This window comes from Ranitomeya imitator, chromosome 7 (assembly GCF_032444005.1).
Source record: "Ranitomeya imitator isolate aRanImi1 chromosome 7, aRanImi1.pri, whole genome shotgun sequence".
Lineage (NCBI taxonomy): Eukaryota > Metazoa > Chordata > Amphibia > Anura > Dendrobatidae > Ranitomeya > Ranitomeya imitator.
This window is the reverse complement of record NC_091288.1, coordinates 180,972,934-180,999,600: the sequence shown is the minus strand read 5'-3', so window position 1 is coordinate 180,999,600 and position 26,667 is coordinate 180,972,934. Positions and strand designations below refer to the sequence as shown.

Sequence of the window (26,667 nt, the reverse complement as noted above, 5' to 3'; positions counted from 1 at the left end):
TTAGCCTTCTCTGGAATACCGAGGGCAGAGCAAAGAACTGTAATGCGCATTGGCCAGCTTTACTTCTGAGCCATTGGCGCTCTTTGGCCTTTCCCGGCGTATGCACATTACAGTACTGTGCTTTTCCAACGGCAGGGCAGAGAGAGGTGTGCCTGTGCAAGAGCGCGATGGGGGACACTGCATGGATGACGCAAGACATATCCACACGACGCAGAGAAGGAGGACAGTGAATATATGAATCCCGCCCCGCCATCTGTGAGCATAATACAACTCTTTTTTTGGGATCTGCAGACAGGATAGGGGATTATTTTACTACATTCTAGAATGCTGTAAAAAAAAGGCGATAATATTGGTGGCTGCACATTACATGGGTGCAGGGAAAACCTTGTGACAGGTTCCCTTTAAAGTAAACAGGACAAATCTGTATACCTAGCACTAACGCTATTAAAGGAGTTGTCCACTACTTGGACAATCCCTTCTCAATCACTATATTTTCCCCATTTATACTCAGTACTAGTGCAGACGCCGTTCCAGCGATGGCGAGCCTAGTATAAAGGGCTTGCTTGACATTGTTGTGTCACATGAGCCCTTGTGGCCAATCAGCAGCCACTTCACTCTCACCACTTTTGGACAAAACTGATATTCGGAGGAAGTCAGAGCAGGTGTGAGTATCATTAGAGAGAAGTGAGAATGAAGCTGCCGCTGATTGACTGCAGGGTTCACTTGACATAACAACATCACGTGAGCCTTGGAGACATGGCGCTGTCATTGGAGGTGAGTACAGGCTTTTTATTTTATTTTACATGGGGAAATATAGGGATTGAGGAGGGGTTGTCTGGGTAGTGGGCAACCCCTTTATATGTACAGAGGCTACAGAACTCCGCAGCTGATCGATGGTGGGAGGAGGTTTGCTGAAAGTTGGACTCTAAATCATTGAAATTAAAATCACAAATAATAAATTATAGAATATAGAATTTTTAAATCAGAAGAAAAACATAGATTTGTTTTGATTATGTTGTTCAAAAGTTCTAATTATTAGAAAATGACACCATTGTTTACTTGTCAATATAAGTCCTGGCAAAATGTCATTAATTTTTGGCCCATTATTCCATTCCCCATAATGATTTAAAATGAACATATACTCTACTAAAATCAGATGAAGCTTTACCTTTATACCCTTCAATACGTATGGAAGAACTTTCTGCACTGCCTTCAAATATCCATAGTCCAGGAACAGGACTTTCCAAGTAAAATACTGAGCCCCAAGATTCTGAAAAGTAGGTTGTAAGATTTGCCAAACTGCCTGAAAAAGAAATCGTAAATCTAGATATGATCAACAGCGTGTAACAAATCATATAGGTGTCAGCAGGTGAGTTTCAGTTGTGCAATACATAATTTTTTTTTTTTTACTAAGATTCAGATATTTTTTTCTAGAATACATTAAAAAAGAAGACTTAGTCAATGGGTTAACTATGAAAGGAGTTTTTGAGATTTAACACAATTGTTCAATAGTATGACACATGGTATAAGTGTAAGGGTTGTTCAAAAATAAACAAAATAATTACTGAAGTCTAATCTATGTGCCACAGCTCATTGCTAGGTTTGGTATCATATGCATAGAGTTATTCTTTTTTGGATCCTTATTAAATTACAGGTACATTAAGATGTCATGTTATTCTATGGATCTCCTTTCAGTTCTATAAAAACCTGTTCAGTTTAAATTACATGAAGCTTTATGCAGTGTCACAATAGTTGGTGGCGAACAGAATGTTGTCTGAGTTTTGTGGGTTTGCATTAGTGATGATGGCGCACTAAAATGATCGAGTGCTCGGAACTCAAATCGAGCAGGTTGGACGATCGGACGGGCTTGACGCAAGCACCGAGTAAAATGGAAGTCAATAGGAAACTGGAGCATTTTTCCAGAAAACCCTAACAAGAAAGCTGATGAGGCAGGAAAATCTCTGAGGTGGATGTGAACAGCGCTCAAATGTAAAGGGAACAGCATGGGGAAGACGCATGGATGCATCTCTGACTCTCAGGTCGCTGCTGGGAGCAATTTTGCCAGAGTATTTTGCCAGCTTTACGGACTAACAATAAAATATACAAAACTGAAGTGAAAATGGATTTTACAGGAAAAAATTGTTCATGAAAAATTCCTTCCTGTACAATGACTTGTATGTAAGGCAAAATTAAAAAGAGAGAACCCCCACAACCACCTAAATTCCTTAATAGCTGGGCAATCTCTCATCATACTTTACCCGTCGTCTACAGTAGGTGATATAGTAGAGGGGGAAAAAAATTACACCCACCGGTAAATGTAATTTTAATATTTTATTACCTTATCTGGGCATGTGCTGTGAGTAACATAGTTGGACACATTCTGTTTCATTTATGAAGGAGGGACTCTGAAACTCACAAAGCCTAGGCAGGCAATATAAGAACTGCCAAAAATTAGTAGGAAGAGGGATTCTGATACAACCTGTATTAGACATAAAGGAGTGCCCCCTGCACATTCTGTTAAAATTGTATAAGGCCTATACACTAAGTTCAAGGACTTCCAAAAATTAGGAGGAGGGACTGCAATGCGCCTTGGAAGACATGTAGAGGAAGAGGAATAAAGATTAAAAAATAAAGATTAAAAATTAAAAAAATGGCCTCAGAAAACATTTTTTCCCACCATTTTTAAGAAGTTGGACTCTTAGAATGATAAATCCTATGCACTATGTGCAAGGCCTGTAAAACATTAACTGCCGGGGGGCATATATATAGCAAAGCAGTCATCAAAGCAAAATGTGGCTACTTTGAAGAGCCTAGAATATAAGACATATTTTCAGTTGTTTCACACTTTTTTCTTAAGTATATAATTCCACATGTGTTAATTCATAGTTTTGATGCCTTCAGTGTGAATATACAATTTTCATAGTTATGAAAATACAGAAAAATCTTTTAATGAGAAGGGGTGTCCAAACTTTTGGTCTGTACTGTATATATATATTGTAGAAGTAGGCCTCATACACATCCTGTAAAAAATTATGAAGGAGGACATCATATACTTACTGGAAAAAGAGTGAGGGTCTTATAGTGACCCTATAAAAACTTTAATTGAGGGCTGCCAAATGACCCTATATTTGAATTGGCATTATCTTCTTCTGCTGTTATTTGATGGGGATAAGAAGTCTGGGTCAATCTAGGCCTTGTTTATTTTGATAAGAGTCAGCCTGCCAGCATTTTTCAGTTGACAGATGTGCCTATTAGTTATTTTGCCCCCAGTGGCACTGAAAACTCCCTCTGACAAAACTCTAGCGGCAGGGCAGGCCAGCTCCTTCAAGTGATAGAGGAATAGTTCATTTAACATGTCCAGCTTGGATACCCAATAGTTGTAAAGCACAGAGGAATCACCAAAGATGGTGGTATGATTGGCTAGGTACTCCTTCACCATGTTCAAACACTTTTCCCTGCTTGTCAGACTACCTTGCACATCAGGGACTGAGAGGGTCTAATGAAACTGTCCCAGACCTATGATAATGTTCTCATGCCTCTTTTGGACTCAGATTTGAATTTTTTACTAATAGTTCGACTAGGGCCTTCAGGTATTGCACCATTTTAGCTGCCCTCTCCGCTGCAGGAAGGAGAGATGAAAAGTTCTCCTTGTGGCGTGGGTCAAGAAGGGTGAACAACCAATAATCAGTGTTGATCAAAATGCGTATAATGCAAGGGAAGGGCAGCCAAACACAAAGTCAGCCATGTGTACCAGACAAGACTTCCCTGTCCTCATCAGGAGGAGACTTTCCATCTCATCATCTTCAGCCCATCCACTCTGAACAGACAGTTTGAAGCTGGTGTGGGTAGTACCCTTCTGTAGGAGCTGCAATGGGAAGAGGCGTTCAGTGCTCAGTGACCTAATCCCACCCACCTCCATTCATTGTTTTTTGCAGTTTCCCTGCTCCTATTTATTGGCTGAGTGTGGTAGAGACTGGGAGCTCTGCTGGAGATCTGGATCTGGTGAGTTTATGTCAGTGATATATGCAAATTAGCCATGTTGGCCTGGAAAAAATGTCCCCCTGCTCAGCCACCAGTGACACAGAGCTGACTCCTATGACAGGGATGCCAGTACTGATACAGCTGATTGAACTGAGCTGTCCAATTAGATGATGGGAGAAATTTCTCTTTACAGTCACAGAGCATGCTGTGAATACACTTGAAATATACCTTGAACCATCCCTATTCCTCACAGCTGATTGAACAGCCCAGTCCAATTAGCATTCTCACAGGCCTGCCCTGTACTACCTATAAAACGCTGCTTGGGTAGCAGAATATAGGGAAGAGGGCCTGCTGGAATCTGGGCGTAACTTCAGTTGTGATGTTACGTCTTGTCTCTGAACAGAAAAACTGTACATGGGGGGGTGGCCAAGTCCTCCAGAATTCGGAGTGAGGCTGATCACATGCCAAGTTTGGTATCTAGGCAATGATACAGGATGCTGACAATGAGTTTATTACAAACTGTAAGAATTATGCTGCCTAGGTCCAAACAGAAATGATACATAAAGTCCGGATAATCATTTTAATGTTGGGTTTATGATTCATTTTGCCTTATCCATGTGACTTGTGTACCTTCTTTGGTACATCAAAGATGACAATCCTATGCTAAGACAAGAACTCCTAATTATCTATGTGAGTAAGCAATGCAAAGGTTTGATATTCATTTCTGATGAGATGACCTATGTGATACAGTCGGAGCATAACATTTTAAAATTACAATTATTTTATATGATATCAAAAAAATCCTTACCAGATGGGTTATAAAGATTCACTGAGTAGTTGGAACCAGATGCTGATATAATGAGTGATGTTAATTCACTTGGTACTGAGAAACTATAACGATAGTATCCCGAATTCTCCACAGAAAACAGACGTGATGTACTGTTTACTGGAATTTTCAGAAAGAAGTTGAGCAGGTCCGCAATCTAGTGAAAAAGATGAGAATGGGGTTCAAAGTCTAAATTTCCTATCAGTCTTTGAAGTGTGGGAGGTAAATTGAAGAACCTCGAGTAAACCCACAGAAACATGGCGAGAACATAGAAACTGCTTGCAGATGTTGTCTTTGGAGAGAATTGAGCGTGGGATATCGATGCTGTAAAGTAACAGTGCTCACATAACTACTGCCTATGTTTTTTATGCATTCATACCCCAATTTGTGCCCACTCTTAGGCAGAAGCTGTGTGCTACACATTATTCAAGACATTTTTTTTACCAATTAGTGGGAGTCCCAAAGCTTGCCCCCCACCAAACTGCTTGCAATTAAAAGAACATACAAAAATTAATAAACATTGACTTGCTCTTAATGGAAAGTTCATACCAATAATCTGATTTACCTTTTCCTATTTTGGTACTTACATTAGTGGTTGGATAGTAAACTTGAAAAACATGGCCATAGCTGCGAGAAGCAATTTCTTTATAAACTTGGAATTCATACAAACTTGTATCGCCACAAGAGCTAGCGAAAAGAAAGACCTGAGTGAGGAAAATAAAGCAGTAGAAATAGGTTAAGTGAAAACTGTACGTAAGAAAGTCACCTACAATCACAATTTGTGTTCCCAATTTTGTGTAAAGGACACATGAAAAAACATAAGAGAAAGTTTATGAAGAAGTATAACAAAAATGCATCACATAAATGACATTGGTGATATCATAACACATGGTACCATAGGTATGATATTCTTATAGTACTTTTCGGAATCTCTTACCTTAACTCGCAAAGAATCTAATAGAGAGAAAATTTTGTTGACTACATATAAGTCACCACTATCCTTGGCCGACGCATCTGTCACCAACACAACAAATGAACCAAACGGGCTGGCTTGTAGGGCCGTCAGTAAGCCCAACATTGCAAATTCTGGACAATCACCCCCTTCATGGGCATAAAGGTAATAAAGGGCATTGAAGAACTCTGTAGAGGAGCAGGTAACATGAAGGGGTCCAACACCTGAAGAAAGGGATCATAATTAGAATTGAGAAGATTTTGCAAAATTCGGTTCTGATTACGATCGGGGGTGAATATTAATTTTGCAATATTCGACATACACAGCCTAATGTCATTGGCATCAATGGGAGTAGAAATAAACAAATGTGTTTGGAATCAATAGTCAAACATAAATTTGTCACGATTAAGGTACCAATATGGCTAGAAAATGGCAAATTCAGATTTGGGGACAGATTCCGAACATATTCGCTCAACTCTAATCATAATGTGGCATTCTTATAACTAGATTGTGGGAAAATTAATTTCACCCTATCTGATCACTGTTACCTATAGTTAATAATGGAAAATGACCAACTTGTTTCCACCATATCGCACAGTTAAAGCATCGCAACCCTTTGAGGACCAGGGAATTTTTCAGCTTCTACTTACAAGAACCATAACTATCTTATTTTAACATCAACATAGACACATGAGGTCTTTTTCTGTGTGTAGTTTTGATGGCACCATTCAATTTACCATATAATGTACTGAAAATCGGGAAATAAATTCCAAGTGTGATGAAATGGTGAAAAAAAAAATTCTTCATTGTTTTTTGGTTTTTGATTTTATAACATTCATTGCGTAATAATAAGGACCTGGAAAAATTATTGTCCCTTTTCAAAAAATGCAAAAAACACATATTTTGGAGGATCTTTGAATCCTGTTTTTGTGCTAGCATTGGTTAGAGTAGGACTCGTAAGTGTGGGGACCCGTGACGTTGGGTTACAAGCTTACATATTTTGGCCAGAATATAAACTAATACCTTACATATTTTTCTAGATATGTGTTTTTTGCATTTTTTCGGGGTGCAGTTGGGCCCATTCTGTCTTGTAAACTGTGGTATCTATTCACATGGGATGCATCTTAATAGCGCTGGGCAGGCCCGCCTGAGCTAACAGAACGGTGTCACTAATAGGCTGTTAATCTGGATGCTGTGCATTCCCATTGTGTGAACAGTGCCACATAGAAGTCTCTAATGTGAAGTCATATGCCAAGCAGCCACCCCCTCCATTAATTTGGTAGGTTGTGAGTGGCTGCCTCATCGGTATTTCTGCACCTGCGTTGCCGCCATCTTAGCCATATGGGTCCACTGCATCCTGAGTGCATTTGTTTGGAGGCCTAAGCAGGTAAGCATCTCCTGACCTTTTTGCTATTCCTCATATAAAACCCAGGCTGTTCTTCATTTGAGCACCACTATGAAAGTCACAGAGCCTTCAGCAGGCTCATGGCTGTCATACCAATGCATCAAATCTTGCAAGTTTGTCATGGGGGACATGATGAGTTCTTGCAGAATGCAGCAACTCCTGGACTGCACACTTTAAATTCAGCAATGAGAGATTGATTAACCTGCTGCTCTTAGAGGCCGATGCCAGCGTCTGTTCTGTTAGCTGTAGGCTCAGCTGCTGAGCCCGCATCATACATGGGGACCTGACATGGGACATACCAGCACATTCAATATTGGAAGGGGATGAGCAATACTAGAGAACGTTTCATTTAAAATGTTCTCACTCTTTGCATTTAGAAACCTCTAGAGGTGAGGAAGAAGATTTACAGGACCCTGCTTCAACGGCCACGTCAGTGGTCAACTAAAGCCCTGTGAACCTTCTACTAGTCGTGGACCTCTTTTGATTAAGTTGGCCACAGCAACATCATGCATGTGTCAACACACAACATAATGATGTCATGGGGATTACTAATCAGAAGAAGCAACGGGGTTGTCACAAGTAGTAGGCAGTTTGTACTATTTTGTTAACTACCGATGTGGCCACTGCCCAAGTGTCCTCCAAATGTTTTGGTTCCACTCTAGTAAGATATAATTGATTTTTAAGATTGAAGCTACAGTCCAGCCAATCAATGGATATATGATTTTTGTTTCCGTATTTAAGCTCTGTTCAAATCCCATTTTAGGGCTACTCAGTTGCATATGCAGAAGAAATCTAACAATATACTGTATGCGCTAATCAAGCATGTATCCAGTGAAAAAAAAACTTATAGGCTTTGCTTGCCTAAACATTAAAGAAAAACATATAACATTGCCTGCCTGATGGATGCCAAAAACAAATTGGCATTTGTTGGATCTATAGAGATCTAGGAAATGATCTCCAAGCACATATATAAGAATTACCAAACATGGTGTCAACAGAGACATACGTTACTCTCACTGTCATGAAATTAACAACACCACATAAACTGTAGGGTATTAAAAAGAATCTGAGTTATCTTCCAGGCACGACCCTCCCCAAAGCCTGGAAGGGGTAATTTACATAAAGTGATAAAAGATGATTTACCAATAACAAGACATCTGATATGAGATGCACAGGTAGGACTTTCTTTAATCGGTCAAATGTGGTAACAGATTCCCTTTAAGGATAAATGACTTACTTGGATCATTAAATTCCATGAGTGTGTACTGTCGTGTCACATTGGCAGATGATGCTGCAAGACGAGTGGAAAGAAACCTGGCAATGTCTTGAAACTGATATAGATAGGAAGACATTGAACCAGTTGTGTCCATAACTACAGTAAATGATGGGAAAACTAGAAATAGAGAATTAAGAATGTTATCTGAAGGCAATGTAGACCATTCTTTCTTTCAATGTTCTTTTTATTGAAAAGCACGTTATACAATCATTTTCAGTGAGTTAACGATAACATAAATCAATTTTAGAAAATAGAGTATAATACAAGAGTATCACTTGTTTCTAAATCTTAAAGTTTCATTTGTTAGGCATATATATATATTCATACATAGTATCTGTTGGTCAAATAAAGTAAACTCTATTCTTGGCCTAGATTTGATAGAAATCTGATAAAGAAAAGGATATCAACATGTACATTTGAGATAAAGAAGAGATAGAAAAGAAAAGAAATGAAGGTTAGGGTCAGAAGAGTAGGGATGAGGAGGGGGGGGGAGGGGTACCTTGATACCTGGGATGATAGTATTATGGCTTAAGGTGCTGTTTCTGCTACTCTTGAAAGGAAAGCTTGTTGTGTTCTGTAAAGTGTCCATGATTTCCAGACACGATTGAAATTTTCTATATTATGGTTGACTCTGGCAGCCAATTCTTCGATGTGATATAGTTGTTCTATTTTAAGATGAAGTTGGGTGGTTGTGGGTATTGTCTTGGTGTTCCAGTGCAGTGGGATTAAAGATTTCCCCGCTGCTATGATGAATTGAGCTAATTTGTCAGCTGCTTTGTCGTTTGTCCAAATTGGAATGTGCAGGAATATATTTTCGGGTCTACATGTAGTGCGCTTATTTAGTAGTTTATATATCATTGAGTTAACCTCTTTCCATAGGGGGGCTAAGGTCGGGCAAGACCACCATATGTGTAGGTAGTTACCTTCTGCAATGCCACATCTCCAGCAGTCAGCAGACGCCGCATGGTGCCATCTTTGGATCTGTTTGGGCATGATATACCATCTAGTGACTAGTTTCAAAGAATTTTCTTGGATTCTTACACACTTTGAGTAACCGTGTGAGGTCCTATAAATGTGTTTGATTTGTGAGTCTGTGAAGGTATGACCTAAATCTTTTTCCCATCTGGTTAGATAGGCGCGCTTCAATGTAGTGTCTATTTTGATTAATGATTGATATATAGTTGACAGGACCTTGGTAGGAGGTCTCAGCTCCGCACATAGTCTTTCATAGGCGGTTAATGTTCTATTAAAAGTTGCCTGGCAGCTATATTGATTTATTATATAAGATAGTTTTCTGTGTTGCAGGAAAGTTAGGCCTGAAAGACCTGGGATTTTATGTAGTTCTTCTAATGATATAAGGACACCATCTTCAATTATGCGCTCCAATGGAATTTGTGTAACTTGTTTTGGGAGGGAATCTAACAGGTCTGAGATTTTTGCTAAGGGTGATAAAGGTGGAGCCAAATTATGGCAATATTTTTCCCATATTTTAATTGTGGCTAAGGTGTGTATGTTTTTTATTTTTGTTGGGGTAAGGTCAACGTTTGGTCCGAGTAGTATAGATCTCAAGGGGATAGGCGACATTTCTTCTTCTATACTTAGCCATTGTTTGCTTTCAGTATTTCTGATCCAATTAGTTGTTCTTGAAATGTGTGCTGCATGATAATATTTTATTATGTCTGGAGCGCTCATTCCTCCCATCTCTTTTGGTAATGTTAGGGTTTTTGAATTAATCCGCGGTTTACTTTTCCGCCAGATATAACTAAAAAAAGGGAATGCACTTTAGAGAGGTAGGATGAAGGGATTTGGATTGGGAGCATGTTAAATACGTATAGAAACTTTGGCAGGATTATGCTTTTTAATATATTTTTTCTGCCTATCCACGACAGATGTGTGTCCTTCCAAGAATGGAGGGTTTCGGTTGTGTTTCTGAGTAGCTGATTGAAATTTAGTTCAAATAAGTCTTTGTCTGACGCGCACAACTGTATACCCAAGTATTTAAGGCTTTTTGGTTGCCAAGGGAATGAATATGTTAGTTTAAGCTTATTTACTACATGTATTGGCAGGCCTAAGTTTAAGAATTCGGATTTTGTTTCATTTATTTTGAAGTTTGATAACTCGCTAAACCTTTCTAGGATAGTTAGTATGGCTGGGATACTCCTCAGTGGTCTAGAGATTACCAACAATAGGTCATCCGCAAAAGCTGCAGTTTTGTAGTGGGCTCCCTGCATTTGTAGGCCTGTTATTTCATTACATTGTTGGATGGCTTGTAAGAGTGGTTCGAGTGATAGTACAAATAATAACGGGGATAGGGGGCAGCCTTGCCTCGTGCCGTTGTGAATCTGAAATGAGTCTGTCAATGATCCATTAAGTTTAATTTTAGCTGAGGGGCATGAATACATTCCCATAATGGCGGATATTGCTGATGGGGGAAAGCCAAATTGTGATAATGTTTCCTGTAGGAAAGTCCAGTCGACCCTATCAAATGCCTTCTCGGCATCAATACCCATTAGAGCAATTGGTAGCTTTCTTAGTTTAGCATATTGCATTAAATGTAGAATTTTGTAAGTATTGTCTTTCCCCTCTCTTCCTTTGACGAATCCAGATTGGTTCAAGGAGATTAATTGAGGGAGCACCGCCGCAACCCTGTCTGCCATCATTCTCGCATATATCTTCAGATCCGTATTTAACAATGATATGGGTCTATAACTGCCACATTGTTCCGGATCTTTCCCTTCCTTATAGATCAGTGAGATTCTGGCTTCAAGTAGCTGCCGCGGTGCCACCCCCCCCCTCCCAAAGACCATTACACATGTTAAGTAAATGGGGGAGCAAGATCTCAGAATTGGTGCTGTAGTAGTGAGTCGAGAAGCCGTCTGGGCCCGGTGCTCTCCCTTTAGGACACTTCGACAGGGCCGACCGGAGTTCCACAAGAGTAAATGGCTTGATTAGTTGTGCTTGTTGTGGTTTAGATAGGGTTGGGAGCTTTAAGTGTTTTAAAAAGGATTGGATATCTTGTTTCTTTTGGTTTTTTTCTTTTTCTCCTTCTTCCGGGCGTAGTTGATATAGAGATTTATAGTAGGACAAGAATTCTTTCTCTATCTCGGAGTAATTTTGGGTCTTTGAACCTGACTTTGTTTTAATAAGATGAATAAATGTGCGGGCCTGTCTTTTTTTTATTAGCGACATGGTTAGTTTTGAGGCCTTATCACCGTGTACGAATATGCGGTTTTTCCAAGAAGCAAAGAACTTAGCTGATTGCTCCCTTAGAATGTCTTTTAATCTTTGCCTCTTGGTTGTGAGTTCTATCAGGGTTTGTGGCAGTAAGGTTTTCTTATGTTGGGATTCTAAGCGTTTTATCTCTTCGTAAAGAGAATCAATCTCCCTGCCTTTCATTTTATTCAGGTAGGATACTATTGATATAAATTCTCCTCTAATCACTGACTTATGTGCCTCCCAAATTATTAGCGGTGATGTTTCCACATTATTATTTATCTCAAAATATGTTGTTATGGCTTTTTGGATACGTATTTTGTTTGCAGCATTATCAAGTAAGGAATCGTTTAGTTGCCAAGTTCTGCAGGGGGAGAATTGCTTGGACAGTACCAGTTCAGTCGTAACATAAGAGTGGTCAGAAAATAGGGAAGGGACTATCTCCACATGTTTAATTTTGGGTAGTAAGGATCTTGGTGTGAAAAGATAATCAATTCGGTGGTATGAGCCGTGCGGGTGAGAGTAAAAGGTATAGTCTCGTATTGATGGGTGCATGTAGCGCCAAATGTCTATTAGATTTAAAGAGTGCAAGGACTGCTTCAATCTGGTTAAGTCTCTTAATGAGATCGCACTTTTTTTTTTTGTAGTATCTATACTTGGTTCTAGGGCTAGATTAAAGTCCCCGCACAGTATGAGGATGCCTTCTCTAAAGTCTCTTATTTTTTTGATTATGGCTAACAGCCATTTCAGTTGTTTCTTGTTTGGGGCATAAACATTGCATATGGTTACAACCACTCCCGCCAGAATCCCCTTCACTAGCAAGTAGCGACCATTTGTGTCTATCATCTGATCTTGGAGTTGAAAAGGAATATCCTTGGCAATGGCCACCGATACCCCTCTTGACTTTTTTTGTGGCGAGGTGGCATGGTACCACCTGTCGTAGTGTGCTTTACTAAATGAAGGGACTTTATTGTCAGTAAAGTGAGTTTCCTGTAGAAGAAGTAAATCTATACCATCCTTCTTGAAGTGCGAGAGGGTTTGGCCTCTGGATATCGGAGAGTTGAACCCTTTGGTGTTGAACGTGAGCAGTTTGAAAATCTTCTGACTATCAGCCATCTGGGTATTTCATTACTCGAAGGAGATCATCCCAAGGCACCTGGGGAGATGAATAGGGGAAAGGGACCAGAGGGGGGAAGGAGGGAGAAAGTATAGAAAAAAGGAAAAGTTGAGACATCATAAAGGAATTTAAGATAACCATGCACTCGTTTGAGTGCAACATTCTAGATTACTTGTTTGAAAGTAGCGACATACTGTCAGCTAGTTTGGAGGTAAGCTAAAAAAACATAACTGTGTTTAATAACCATAACTAAAACATTGTTTCAAGACAACGTCTTAAACTAGTGCGCAATAGGTGCACAATTGGTAGGGAAACAGGAATCTAATCTCAGGAAAAATCATTAAGACTCAGGACTGTTAAAGTTATCCAAATAACTTGAAGTCCTCCTCAAGTGTCCTGGTCTTTAGTAGGAGTCATTCTGGGTCCTTTACGCCTTGTCGTCTGAGATTTGGGTGTGGAAACAGATTGCCATGGTGCCTGAGTAGGAAGGGGTTGCATTGAGGAGGCTGCATGGAAGGACTCAATGTCCGGGTACTGGTCCAGGGTGATGTTCAGCTCTTTGCAAATTTTCCTGATGTCTACTGACGATCTGGCTTGGAGCCTTTTGTCCTCCGTAGTGACTTGTATCCCAAATGGATAAAGCCAGCGGTACTGTAATTTTTTCTGGATGAGAGCCTCTGTAAGTGGCTTAAGTAAGTATCGTTTCCGTAGGGTTATTGCTGATAAGTCCTGGAATAACTTTAGCAATGAGCCTTCAAACTTGACTTCTCGTGTCTCCCTCGCGCGTCTTAGTATTAAGTCTTTAGTACGAAAATCCAGAAACCTACACAAGACATCCCGGGGAGGTTCTCCTTGTTTTGGCTTGGGACGAAGTGCTCTATGGATCCTAACGATTTCCATATCTTGTGGATCTTGATCTATCAGAAGAGAGCGGAATATCTCTGTAGCAGCCTTAGTTAGGGCTTCAGCGGCCACTGATTCCGGCAGGCCTTTAATCCTGATGTTGTTCCTGCGCTCCCTATTTTCATGGTCCTCTAATGTAGCGTGTACACTTTGTATCTGCTCCTCTTGTGCTTTAATACAGGTTAAGATGGCATTGGAGTATTCCACATGGTTGCTTTGGGCATTCTCTAAGGACTCCAGTCTGTGGCCTTGTTGGGATATCTCTTGCTTAATGTCAATTAGCTCTTTCCCAATGGGTTCCAATACTTTGGACAAGATTCGCTTAATAAAGGAACGCGTTACCGGCTGTTCTTTGCCTCCTGAACCGATATTAGAGTCACTTTCTATATCTGTATCTGTCTCTCCATCTGGAGCTGGGTCCGAAGGGTAGTTTGTTTTGGCAATACTGGCGGCGGTTAGACGTTTTTTTAGATACTTGTCCATGTCTGATTGCGAAGTAATAGTATTGGCTTTAGTTGATTTTGGTGTTTTAGTACTGGATTTAACCATTGTGCACTGTTTTGGGTTATAAATGGGTGCTTCTAATACCTCCTCTAGCTGTCTGCGGAGTTAATTATAGTTTCATCTTATTTGGGTCAATAGTCTCGCAGTTTGTCAGCGTTATCTCTTCAATCTAGGGCAGTAGTGCACAGAAATTTCTGCTGTTCTGAGGAAATACTCAATCTGGAAATTTCTTTATATGACCAGTAGGTGTCAGTACAGGTCTGCTTAAGCTCAGATAAGCGATCTAGTGTCTATTGTAGTGGTTTTCACTATGTTACAAGATCTCAGGAGAAGGCAGTGAACATTTGCCTTCGGATTATTACTGCCCCAGCTTCACTTTATCTTCTGTGTACTAATGAAAGCTGGTAATCCCTGACAGTTCAGCTTGTGCCTCTTTTTGCACTAGGGGGTTTGCTGTGTTTAGTCCCGGTATCTGGTGCTCCTCTCTAGAGGGGTCAGCTGTGTTTTATGGGGATTAATATGGGACCGGCCCGGAAACCCCCGACACCCCCAAGTTCAGGCCCGATCACCTCAGTCTCCGCTCTCAGAGCTCCAGCCGTCGGCTCAATACGGTCACCGCACACCCTCGGCAGTCGGTTATCCCCCCGTACCTCGCTCTCCACCGGTGAGCGCAGCGGGGATCAGATTTTATGGGTTGCCGCTGGATGGTGGTTGCTTCTCAGGAGGTGGCTCCGAAGTATCTAGCCCAAAGGTAAGCGCCGCTGGTCTCTCTTACTCCAGGCGCGCCGCCGCCGCCAGCCGAGTCTCGCCGCAAAGACAGAGGGCCAGGAGAGCGGGGAGCGTCGCCGGCACTCGCTCAGCCCGCCTGATCTCGTCGGTCCTCTCACCCTCCGCCACAAGCGGCTCCGCTCCCTCAAACGCGCCCGTCAGTCAGCGCCGCGCCTCAGTTGCTCCGGTTGGTGCTGCAGCGGGGAGGCAACTCCTCTTCGGTCCGGCTGGAGGATTCTATCAGGCGCTCTGTATGCAGGCAGGCGTTCACTCCCAAGTTGGTGCGAGCACGGGCTCAGCGCCGCAGCAGAGGCGGCGGGAGGGGAGGGCGGGAACTCCCCGGCCGATTAGCGGGGTCTCCTTCACCTCCTGTAAGCTCCAGGAATTCCTGGGCTCGCTGAAGCCTCTCAAACAGAAGTGTGGCTTTTATCTCAGCGCTGTCCGCTCTTATGTCCCACTGTTGGTAGGGCGAGCCCTCCAATGGGGTCTAGTTCTCTGCTGTTAGGCCTCAGGCCTGCCCGTCCTAGGCCTCAAGCCTCTTCCAAGGGCCGGAGTGAATTTAAGCAGGTCAGATCACCAGTAATTGACTCTGGTGGTCCCAGATAGACATATGGGGCTTTCAGATGTTGAAATAGGGCTTCAAGACCCTTGGATTGGCCTGATTAAGAGTCTCAGCAGGGGAGCTCATGAGATGTGCGTCCTGCTGCTTCAGCTGCTAGCCACGCCCCCGGCAATGTAGACCATTCAATCTAGCAAAAAGACTTTCAAGATAATCCCTTTATGTTAATAAAAATAGGTGGAATACGTTATATTGCGATTTCTTACTTTATCATGTAAAATATGAAAACCTTTGTATAGTATTCATTCATGATACGGTATGTTGAGTAATCTTTTTCAATATCTTTTACCTATCTTATCTTAACATATGTCTTATAATTCTGTACCTGTTTCTCCATTATCGCAAGATATATTAGAAGTGCTGCTACTGATGACCGTATAATAATAATAATAACCTGAAAAGAAAAAGAATCACTTAGTGGAAGACCAAGAAGATAACTGTGGGTCATTGCAAAAGTCAAACTAGGGCCTCTATTATGGAAGTGGATTTTGCCATTTGGACAAAGGGGCCTATTGTTTGCCTCCTGCACCATAAAACTTGCATGATCCATGAATGAATACTTAACCCTTTCATATCTATCAAAGCAGTTACTCTTAAGCCAGGTTCAGACGGGTTGAAAAAAATCATCCCATCTTCATACAGAAAATTTGGTTGACTTTCACCCATATTGTCATCCAGGTGCCATTAATGTGCCGATATATTATGCCGGTGTGGCATTCATATTTATACATTAAGATTTTAAATTGTACACAATAAAGCACAGTTTCCTAGGTTAACAATGGCAATGTAATGAGGATCTAAAGAAAAGAATAGTGCATGCTACAATTTTTTCCGTATGGACACTTTGACAGCAAATGAGATGGAACCTGTATGGGCGAACTCCATCTTTCCAGGGTCCAAGGAACAACTGCAAAAGTTGCCTCTATGGCACCCAAAGCTACCTATTAGAATAGTCCTGGCATACTTTAATAATTTTTGCATTGTTGCTAATAAATTAATGCTATTTTTGTCTTAATTGTAACTTATTTATGTGCCTGTCATTTATTTATTCATAATATAGTATAGCATGGAGAATAAAAGTGTGGAGAGAAGGAGGACAAATGAAAGTGAAAAAAATATTTCACAATAACCTTGTAGCTATGGTATGATATTTGTTATCACCTAGTAGTTGATATACAGTGTGTCCGTAAAGTCATGGTGCACTTTTGACCAGTCACAGGATCTATTGATAGTTTACATGTTGGCGCCCTTTCTCTGGCCCAATCATAACAGACCTGTTCATGAGGAGAGCTAACATGAGCCAATCAAACAACACAAACTCATTTAAGCTGTTGCTGAGCTCCCAGTCCGATTAACCCCTGATAAACTGAACTCTAATTTAATACACTGCCAGGTCTGTGACATCATGCAACCACAAGCTTATGCCAGCTGTGTGGTTTTCCATGCCAGTCAAGAGGTGGACACAACAGTGGAAAGTTCAGTGTGTTCTGTGGCTCGCTAAATGCAAATCCATGACCAAAGTGCTACGTGAATATTGTCGTGTTTATAATGAAGTGCCACCACATAGGAATAACATTACTCGGTGGGATAAGCAGTTGAAGGAAACCGGCAGTTTGGTGGAGAAACCCTGTTCTGGTAGGCCATCAGTCAGTGACAAGTTTGTAGAGGCTATATGGGATAGCTACCTAAGGAGCCCTAAAAAATCTTTGCGTGTGTATGCTTGACAATTACACCTAAGCAAGACTACAGTTCATAAGGTGTTAAAGAAACATCTCTGTTTTGCGGGGTACAAATTTCGGCTGTTGCACACTATCAAACCGGCAGATAGACCTAAACTATGCGTGTTTTCTACAGATATGCTTCATGAGATCGACATTGATGCAAGATTTTAGCAGGAGATTGTGTTTAGCAATGAGGCGACTTTACATATCTGTGGACATGTTCATCGCCATAACGTTCGAATATGGGCTGCTGAGCATCCTCATGCCTACGTTGAGCATGAACGTAACAGCCCTAAAGTGAACGAGTGGTGTGGCCTGATGCATGATAAGGTGATAGGCCCATTTTTTTCACTGAGAGGTCTGTGACGGCGAACACGTATCTGACATGTTGGAACTCTATGCAGTGCCACAATTTCCAGAAGGTGACATCTTTCAACAGGATGGCTGTTATGCTGTGCTATCAGGCAACACAGTGTGCAGTAATCAGCGCACATACAGTGATATGGCAATAACCCAAAAACAATAGAACAAGCTCTGAGACGTGGAATCTCTGCAGACTGCAATACCTGAAACTATCCTCACACAACTAAAAGCAGCAGTGGATTGCGCCTAACACTACCTATGCAACTCGGCACTGCCTGAGGAGCTGACTAGCCTGAAGATAGAAATACAAGCCTGACTTGCCTCAGAGAAATACCCCAAAGGAATAGGCAGCCCCCCACATATAATGACTTAGCAAGATGAAAAGACAAAACGTAGGAATGAAATAGATTCAGCAAAGTGAGGCCCGATATTCTAGACAGAGCGAGGATAGCAAAGAGAACTATGCAGTCTACAAAAAACCCTAAAGCAAAACCACGCAAAGGGGGGCAAAAAGACCCACCGTGCCGAACTAACGGCACGGCGGTGCACCCTTTGCGTCTCAGAGCTTCCAGCAAAAGAGAATAGCACAGCTGGACAGAAAAAACGGAAACAAAAACAAAGTAACACTTATCTAGCAGAGCAGCAGGCCACAGGAAAGATGCAGTAGCTCAGATCCAACACTGGAACATTGACAAGGAGCAAGGAAGACAGACTCAGGTGGAGTTAAATAGCAAGGCAGCCAACGAGCTCACCAAAACACCTGAGGGAGGAAGCCCAGAGGCTGCAATACCACTTGTGACCACAGGAGTGAATTCAGCCCCAGAATTCACAACAGTACCCCCCCCTTGAGGAGGGGTCACCGAACCCTCACCAGAACCCCCAGGCCGACCAGGATGAGCCACATGAAAGGCACGAACAAGATCTGGGGCATGGACATCAGAGGCAAAAACCCAGGAATTATCCTCCTGAGCATAACCCTTCCATTTGACCAGATACTGGAGTTTCCGTCTAGAGACACGAGAATCCAAAATTTTCTCCACAATATACTCCAATTCCCCCTCCACCAAAACAGGGGCAGGAGGCTCCACAGATGGAACCATAGGTGCCACGTATCTTCTCAACAACGACCTATGGAATACATTATGTATGGAAAAGGAGTCTGGGAGGGTCAGACGAAAAGACACCGGATTGAGAATCTCAGAAATCCTATACGGACCAATAAAACGAGGTTTAAATTTAGGAGAGGAAACCTTCATAGGAATATGACGAGAAGATAACCAAACCAGATCCCCAACACGAAGTCGGGGACCCACACGGCGTTTACGATTAGCGAAAAGCTGAGCCCTCTCCTGGGACAAGGTCAAATTGTCCACTACCTGAGTCCAGATCTGCTGCAACCTGTCCACCACAGAATCCACACCAGGACAGTCCGAAGACTCAACCTGTCCTGAAGAGAAACGAGGATGGAACCCAGAATTGCAGAAAAATGGAGAGACCAAGGTAGCCGAGCTGGCCCGATTATTAAGGGCGAACTCAGCCAACGGCAAAAAGGACACCCAATCATCCTGGTCAGCAGAAACAAAACATCTCAGATATGTTTCCAAGGTCTGATTGGTTCGTTCGGTCTGGCCATTAGTCTGAGGATGGAAGGCCGAGGAAAAAGATAGGTCAATGCCCATCCTACCACAAAAGGCTCGCCAGAACCTCGAGACAAACTGGGAACCTCTGTCAGAAACAATATTCTCAGGAATGCCATGCAAACGAACCACATGCTGGAAGAACAAAGGCACCAAATCAGAGGAGGAAGGCAATTTAGCCAAGGGCACCAGATGGACCATTTTAGAAAAGCGATCACAGACCACCCAAATGACCGACATCTTTTGAGAAACGGGAAGGTCAGAAATGAAATCCATCGAAATATGTGTCCAAGGCCTCTTTGGGACCGGCAAGGGCAAAAGCAACCCACTGGCACGTGAACAGCAGGGCTTAGCCCTAGCACAAATCCCACAGGACTGCACAAAAGCACGCACATCCCGTGACAGAGATGGCCACCAGAAGGATCTAGCCACTAACTCTCTGGTACCAAAGATTCCTGGATGACCAGCCAGCACCGAACAATGAAGTTCAGAGATAACTTTACTAGTCCACCTATCAGGGACGAACAGTTTCTCGGCCGGACAACGATCAGGTTTATTAGCCTGAAATTTCTGCAACACTCTCCGCAAATCAGGAGAGATGGCAGACACAATGACTCCTTCCTTGAGGATACTCGCCGGCTCAGATAACCCCGGAGAGTCGGCCACAAAACTCCTAGACAGAGCATCCGCCTTCACATTTTTAGAGCCCGGAAGGTACGAAATCACAAAATCAAAACGAGCAAAAAATAACGACCAACGGGCCTGTCTAGGATTCAAGCGCTTGGCAGACTCGAGATAAGTAAGATTCTTATGATCAGTCAATACCACCACGCGATGCTTAGCTCCCTCAAGCCAATGACGCCACTCCTCGAATGCCCACTTCATGGCCAGCAACTCTCGGTTGCCCACATCATAATTACGCTCAGCAGCAGAAAATTTCCTGGAAAAGAAAGCACATGGTTTCAACACTGAGCAACCAGAACCTATCTGTGACAAAACCGCCCCTGCTCCAATCTCAGAAGCATCAACCTCGACCTGGAACGGAAGAGAAACATCTGGTTGACACAACACAGGGGCACAGCAAAAACGACGCTTCAACTCCTGAAAAGCTTCCACGGCAGCAGAAGACCAATTAACCAAATCAGCACCCTTCTTGGTCAAATCGGTCAATGGTCTGGCAATGCTAGAAAAATTACAGATGAAGCGACGATAAAAATTAGCAAAGCCCAGGAATTTCTGCAGACTTTTCAGAGATGTCGGCTGAGTCCAATCCTGGATGGCCTGGACCTTAACCGGATCCATCTCGATAGTAGAAGGGGAAAAGATGAACCCCAAAAATGAAACTTTCTGCACACCGAAGAGGCACTTTGATCCCTTCACGAACAAGGAATTAGCACGCAGTACCTGGAAAACCATTCTGACTTGCTTCACATGAGACTCCCAATCATCAGAGAAGATCAAAATGTCATCCAAGTAAACAATCAGGAATGTATCCAGATACTCACGGAAAATGTCATGCATAAAAGACTGAAAAACAGATGGAGCATTGGCAAGTCCGAACGGCATCACCAGATACTCAAAATGACCCTCGGGCGTATTAAATGCCGTTTTCCATTCATCTCCCTGCCTGATTCTCACCAGATTATACGCACCACGAAGATCAATCTTAGTAAACCAACTAGCCCCCTTAATCCGAGCAAACAAGTCAGATATCAATGGCAAAGGATACTGAAACTTAACAGTGATCTTATTAAGAAGGCGGTAATCAATACACGGTCTTAGCGAACCATCCTTTTTGGCTACAAAAAAGAACCCTGCTCCCAATGGTGATGACGATGGGCGAATATGTCCCTTCTCCAGGGATTCTTTCACATAACTGCGCATAGCGGTGTGTTCAGGCACGGACAAATTAAATAAACGACCCTTAGGGAATTTACTACCAGGAATCAAATTGATAGCACAATCACAATTCCTATGCGGAGGTAGGGCATCAGACTTGGGCTCTTCAAATACATCCTGAAAGTCAGACAAGAACTCTGGGTTGTCAGAAGGAATGGATGACGAAATAGACAAAAATGGAACATCACCATGTACTCCCTGACAACCCCAGCTGGTTACCGACATAGAGTTCCAATCTAATACTGGATTATGGGTTTGTAGCCATGGCAACCCCAACACGACCACATCATGCAGATTATGCAGTACCAGAAAGCGAATAACTTCCTGATGTGCAGGAGCCATGCACATGGTCAGCTGGGCCCAGTACTGAGGCTTATTCTTGGCCAAAGGTGTAGCATCAATTCCTCTCAACGGAATAGGACACCGCAAAGGCTCCAAGAAAAACCCACAACGTTTAGCATAATCCAAATCCATCAGATTCAGGGCAGCGCCTGAATCCACAAACGCCATGACAGAATACGATGACAAAGAGCATATCAAGGTAATGGACAGAAGGAATTTGGACTGTACAGTACCAATGACGGCAGAGCTATCGAACCGCCTAGTGCGCTTAGGACAATTAGAAATAGCATGAGTGGAATCACCACAGTAGAAACACAGCCTGTTCAGACGTCTGTGTTCTTGCCGTTCAACTTTAGTCATAGTCCTGTCGCACTGCATAGGCTCAGGTTTACTCTCAGACAATACCGCCAGATGGTGCACAGATTTACGCTCGCGCAAGCGACGACCGATCTGAATGGCCAAGGACATAGACTCATTCAAACCAGCAGGCATAGGAAATCCCACCATGACATCCTTAAGAGCTTCAGAGAGACCCTTTCTGAACCAAGCCGCCAGTGCAGATTCATTCCACAGAGTGAGTACTGACCACTTCCTAAATTTCTGACAATATACTTCTACATCATCCTGACCCTGGCATAAAGCCAGCAAATTTTTCTCAGCCTGATCCACTGAATTAGGCTCATCGTAAAGCAATCCAAGCGCCTGGAAAAACGCATCAACATTACTCAATGCAGGGTCTCCTGGCGCAAGAGAAAACGCCCAGTCCTGTGGGTCGCCGCGCAAAAAAGAAATAATAATCAAAACCTGTTGAATAGGATTACCAGAAGAATGAGGTTTCAAGGCCAGAAATAGCTTACAATTATTTTTGAAGCTCAGGAACTTAGTTCTGTCACCAAAAAACAAATCAGGAATAGGAATTCTTGGTTCTAGCATAGATTTCTGATCAATAGTATCTTGAATCTTTTGTACATTTATAACGAGATTATCCATTGAGGAGCACAGAGCCTGAATATCCATGTCCACAGCTGTGTCCTGAAGCACTCTAATGTCTAGGGGAAAAAAAAAAAAACTGAAGACAGAGCTGAGGGAAAAAAAAAAAAAAATGATGTCAGGACTTCTTTTTTCCCTCTATTGAGAATCATTGGTAAGGCTCCTTGTACTGTTATGCTGTGCTATCAGGCAACACAGTGTGCAGTAATCAGCGCACATACAGTGATATGGCAATAACCCAAAAACAATAGAACAAGCTCTGAGACGTGGAATCTCTGCAGACTGCAATACCTGAACCTATCCTCACACAACTAAAAGCAGCAGTGGATTGCGCCTAACACTACCTATGCAACTCGGCACTGCCTGAGGAGCTGACTAGCCTGAAGATAGAAATACAAGCCTGACTTGCCTCAGAGAAATACCCCAAAGAAATAGGCAGCCCCCCACATATAATGACTGTTAGCAAGATGAAAAGACAAAACGTAGGAATGAAATAGATTCAGCAAAGTGAGGCCCGATATTCTAGACAGAGCGAGGATAGCAAAGAGAACTATGCAGTCTACAAAAAACCCTAAAGCAAAACCACGCAAAGGGGGGCAAAAAGACCCACCGTGCCGAACTAACGGCACGGCGGTGCACCCTTTGCGTCTCAGAGCTTCCAGCAAAAGAGAATAGCACAGCTGGACAGAAAAAACGGAAACAAAAACAAAGTAACACTTATCTAGCAGAGCAGCAGGCCACAGGAAAGATGCAGTAGCTCAGATCCAACACTGGAACATTGACAAGGAGCAAGGAAGACAGACTCAGGTGGAGCTAAATAGCAAGGCAGCCAACGAGCTCACCAAAACACCTGAGGGAGGAAGCCCAGAGGCTGCAATACCACTTGTGACCACAGGAGTGAATTCAGCCACAGAATTCACAACAGATGGCGTTCCTCCACACTACACCACCATTGTTCATGAGTTTCTGGATAGAACATTCCCCCTGCTGTGGATAGGCAGAGGTTCTGTCAAGCCATGGCCACCACGATCCCTGGATCTGACGCCCTTAGACTTTTACTTTTGGGGTTATGTGAAGCAACATGTGTACATTGAACGTATCAACGACATTAATCACTTAAAACAGAGAATTACAGACGTTATTCACTATGTTACACCAGACGCCTTTACCCGTGTGTGGCAAGAACTTCACTATTGTTTGGATGTGTGTAGGGCAACAAATGGAGCCCACTTCGAACTGCACTGAATAGGTATGAAACTGGGTGAGTTTTTCTTTTATTTGGAGCAGATTTCACATTTCTATAATTTTTTGTTGCTTTCCAGTGACTGGTCAAAAGTGCACCATGACTTTATGGACACACTGTATATAGGAATAATCAATCCATAATATTTAATATAGGGAACAACAAGGAAGACCCAGATGGGCAGCAATACCATCTTAAAGTGAACCTGTCACTACCAGGTTTGGCCGATTAGAGATACAGCCATCACCTTTCAGGGCTGATATACAGCATTCTATAATGCTGAATATCTGCCCCCAACCCGACCTTCAAGAGAAAAAAAATAAGTTTTATTATACTCACCTGCGGGGCAAGAAGAGTGACACCCATCGGACCGGACCACCCCGCAGGTGAGTATAATAAAAGTTATTTTTCTTCTCTTACAGGTCAGCTTGGGTGCAGATATACAGCATTATGGAATGGTGAATATCTGCCCTGAAACGTGATGGCTGTATCTCTTATCGGCAGGTTCCCTTTAACTGCTAACTTAAACTGTGACATCTAGGTATTTAACATAAGGAGACGAATCCCTCTGTCACCCAATAACCCCACACAATGCAATTTAGGGGAGCCAAAACGTAACAATGGCAGTCTGGTGCCTTACAATACCCCCCCACCCTCTACTGTTAATAGCCTGTCATTGCCTGATATAATGCTACTGCCATTAAGAAATAATGTTTTGACAAATACATATCAGTACTTTATATTGCGAAGTCTCTCGGGCAGCTTAAAAAAAATAAACTAATTTATTTTAAAAAAGTATCCACAGTAAAAAAATAAAATAAAATTCCTTGCAAAATTGTAAAAAAAAAATACACTGTTAAAATAACGGTGGCGCAGTGGATAGCACAGCAGCCTTGCAGCGCTGGAGTCCTGGGTTCAATCCCCACTAAGGACAACATCTGCAAAGAGTTTGTATGTTCTCTCCGTGTTTGCGTGGGTTCTCCGGTTTCCTCCCACATTCCAAAGACATACTGATAGGGAATTTAGATTTTGAGCCCCATCGGGGACAGCAACGAATGTGTGCAACCTGTAAAGCGCTGCGGAATATGTTAGCGCTATATAAAAATAAAGATTATTATTATTAAAAGAAAAAACACTTTACAGATTGTAACGACCTGTATAAGGGTATGTGCACACGTAGAATGGTCCACTGCGGATTTTTCCACAGCGGATTTGATAAATCCGCAGGTCAAAAATACTGCGTTTTTCCTGCGGATTTATCACGGATTTACTGCAGATTTACCGCGGTTTTTGTGCAGATTCTACTGCGGTTTTACACCTGCGGATTTCTATTATGGAGCAGGTGTAAAACCGCTGCGGATCCCACACAAAGAATTGACATGCTGCGGAATGTAAACCGCTGCGTTTCCGCGTGTTTTTTTCTGCAGCATGGGCACAGAGTTTTCGGTTTCCCATAAGTTTACATTGTACTGTAAACTCATGGGAAACTGCTGTGGACCCGCAACTGCGGATCCGCGGCGGATTCGCAGCAAAATCCGCATCGTGTGCACAGAGCCTAACAAGTCTCCACGTTGACTGAAAAGAAAAAAAGTTATGGCTTTTGGAATTGATAGGCATTAATATTATGTTTTATTCTTATTTTTTTTAGTTATAAGATCCAGGCACTACATGAAGGCAGATAAAGGTTCAGACATTTGCAGTTTTTATTTCCCTGGTCTATAAATTTAGATTTTTCCTATATTTAAATAATGGTTCTGAAAAGTCCATCATGAACATTTTCCAGCTTCTCTACAAAGCATATAAAATTTCCTTTCTATTTACTTAATTGGATTTACTACCTTCTTTTGAATTTATTTTTACCTTTGGTAATATTACCATACATAGTTTTTTATTTCATTTATATTCTACATTAATCTATATTCATTTATATCGATTTGTCTAGATTACTATAAAACAGTAGCTGTAAAATCAAAGACCTTACATAGTTGATATTTAGTGCACTATTACTGTCATACAAAAGGTAAAAACGCAGATGAAAAAATAATATTTAATTAACAGATTTAATCAGTTTGGCCATTTTGGCATACTTACTACTGGTGGTTCTTGTATATGGAGGAGATGTTGTGTTTTCTTCATTTACCGTTGTAAGTGGCCATGCTGTCCAGCCTGATGCACATGTGCATAACATCAGAAGTAGACCTACGATGTGATACTTCATGATCACGTTTAGCCAACTCTAGACGTCTTGTGTGAAAGAGGTAGCGATATTTATATGTTTGGCTGCACCTACCGATCCACTCAGAACTTGCAAAACCACATAATTAGTTATAGGAAGTAGTTCTAAGAAAATCTTCTACATACTGTGTATGGTATGTCAGCTATCAGTGCACACAATATAGAGGAAATTCTGGTTTATTTGTCTACACTACTGAAAGAACTACAGCAAAAAAAAACGAAACCTACTTCATTTTCTTCAGATCTATGATCACACTATCGCTGACTCAATCATCAAAATTTTCTTGAAGTATATGGCTTTTAATATGACTGCAGGAGAGCAGTATCAATCATACAGTTCATAAATTATAGCATTACACAGTACATAAATATCATTATTATACAGAGAAATCCACATTTTTCTTATATGTAATTGAGGTGTTAAGATCTATGGGCCGGATACAGATCTCCCTGAGAATCTGCCTCCAGAGCTTATTTTAGATGGGAAGGAGCGTGGCCAGTGTGATGTGTAATAGCCACTCTCTGCTCTCCTGAACTCACTGCAGAGCTGTGTGTGATTATAACTGACACATCTGCAAGTTCCTCTCAGTGCTTCACCTTCCATCTCACAGGCAGACATGGTTCCAATACAGCAAAGCTGTGAAAGCTACAGCAACTGTGTTTGTTATAAGAC

General features: G+C 42.0%; 1 protein-coding gene across 1 annotated transcript in view; it reads right to left on the bottom strand.

Moving 5' to 3' along the window:
- The window catches only part of LOC138645093 (uromodulin-like), a 55,813-nt gene extending 29,818 nt beyond the window's left edge, over positions 1-25,995 (bottom strand). The window contains exons 1-7 of the mRNA XM_069734148.1: positions 25,851-25,995; positions 15,890-15,958; positions 8,402-8,557; positions 5,745-5,983; positions 5,395-5,511; positions 4,790-4,964; positions 1,169-1,303 (exon numbers count right to left, since the gene is read on the bottom strand). Of these exons, the coding sequence (XP_069590249.1) occupies positions 1,169-1,303; positions 4,790-4,964; positions 5,395-5,511; positions 5,745-5,983; positions 8,402-8,557; positions 15,890-15,958; positions 25,851-25,977 (1,018 nt within the window). The 5' untranslated portion in view covers positions 25,978-25,995. The remainder of the gene's footprint in view (positions 1-1,168; positions 1,304-4,789; positions 4,965-5,394; positions 5,512-5,744; positions 5,984-8,401; positions 8,558-15,889; positions 15,959-25,850) is intronic.
- Positions 25,996-26,667: the final 672 nt, after the last annotated feature.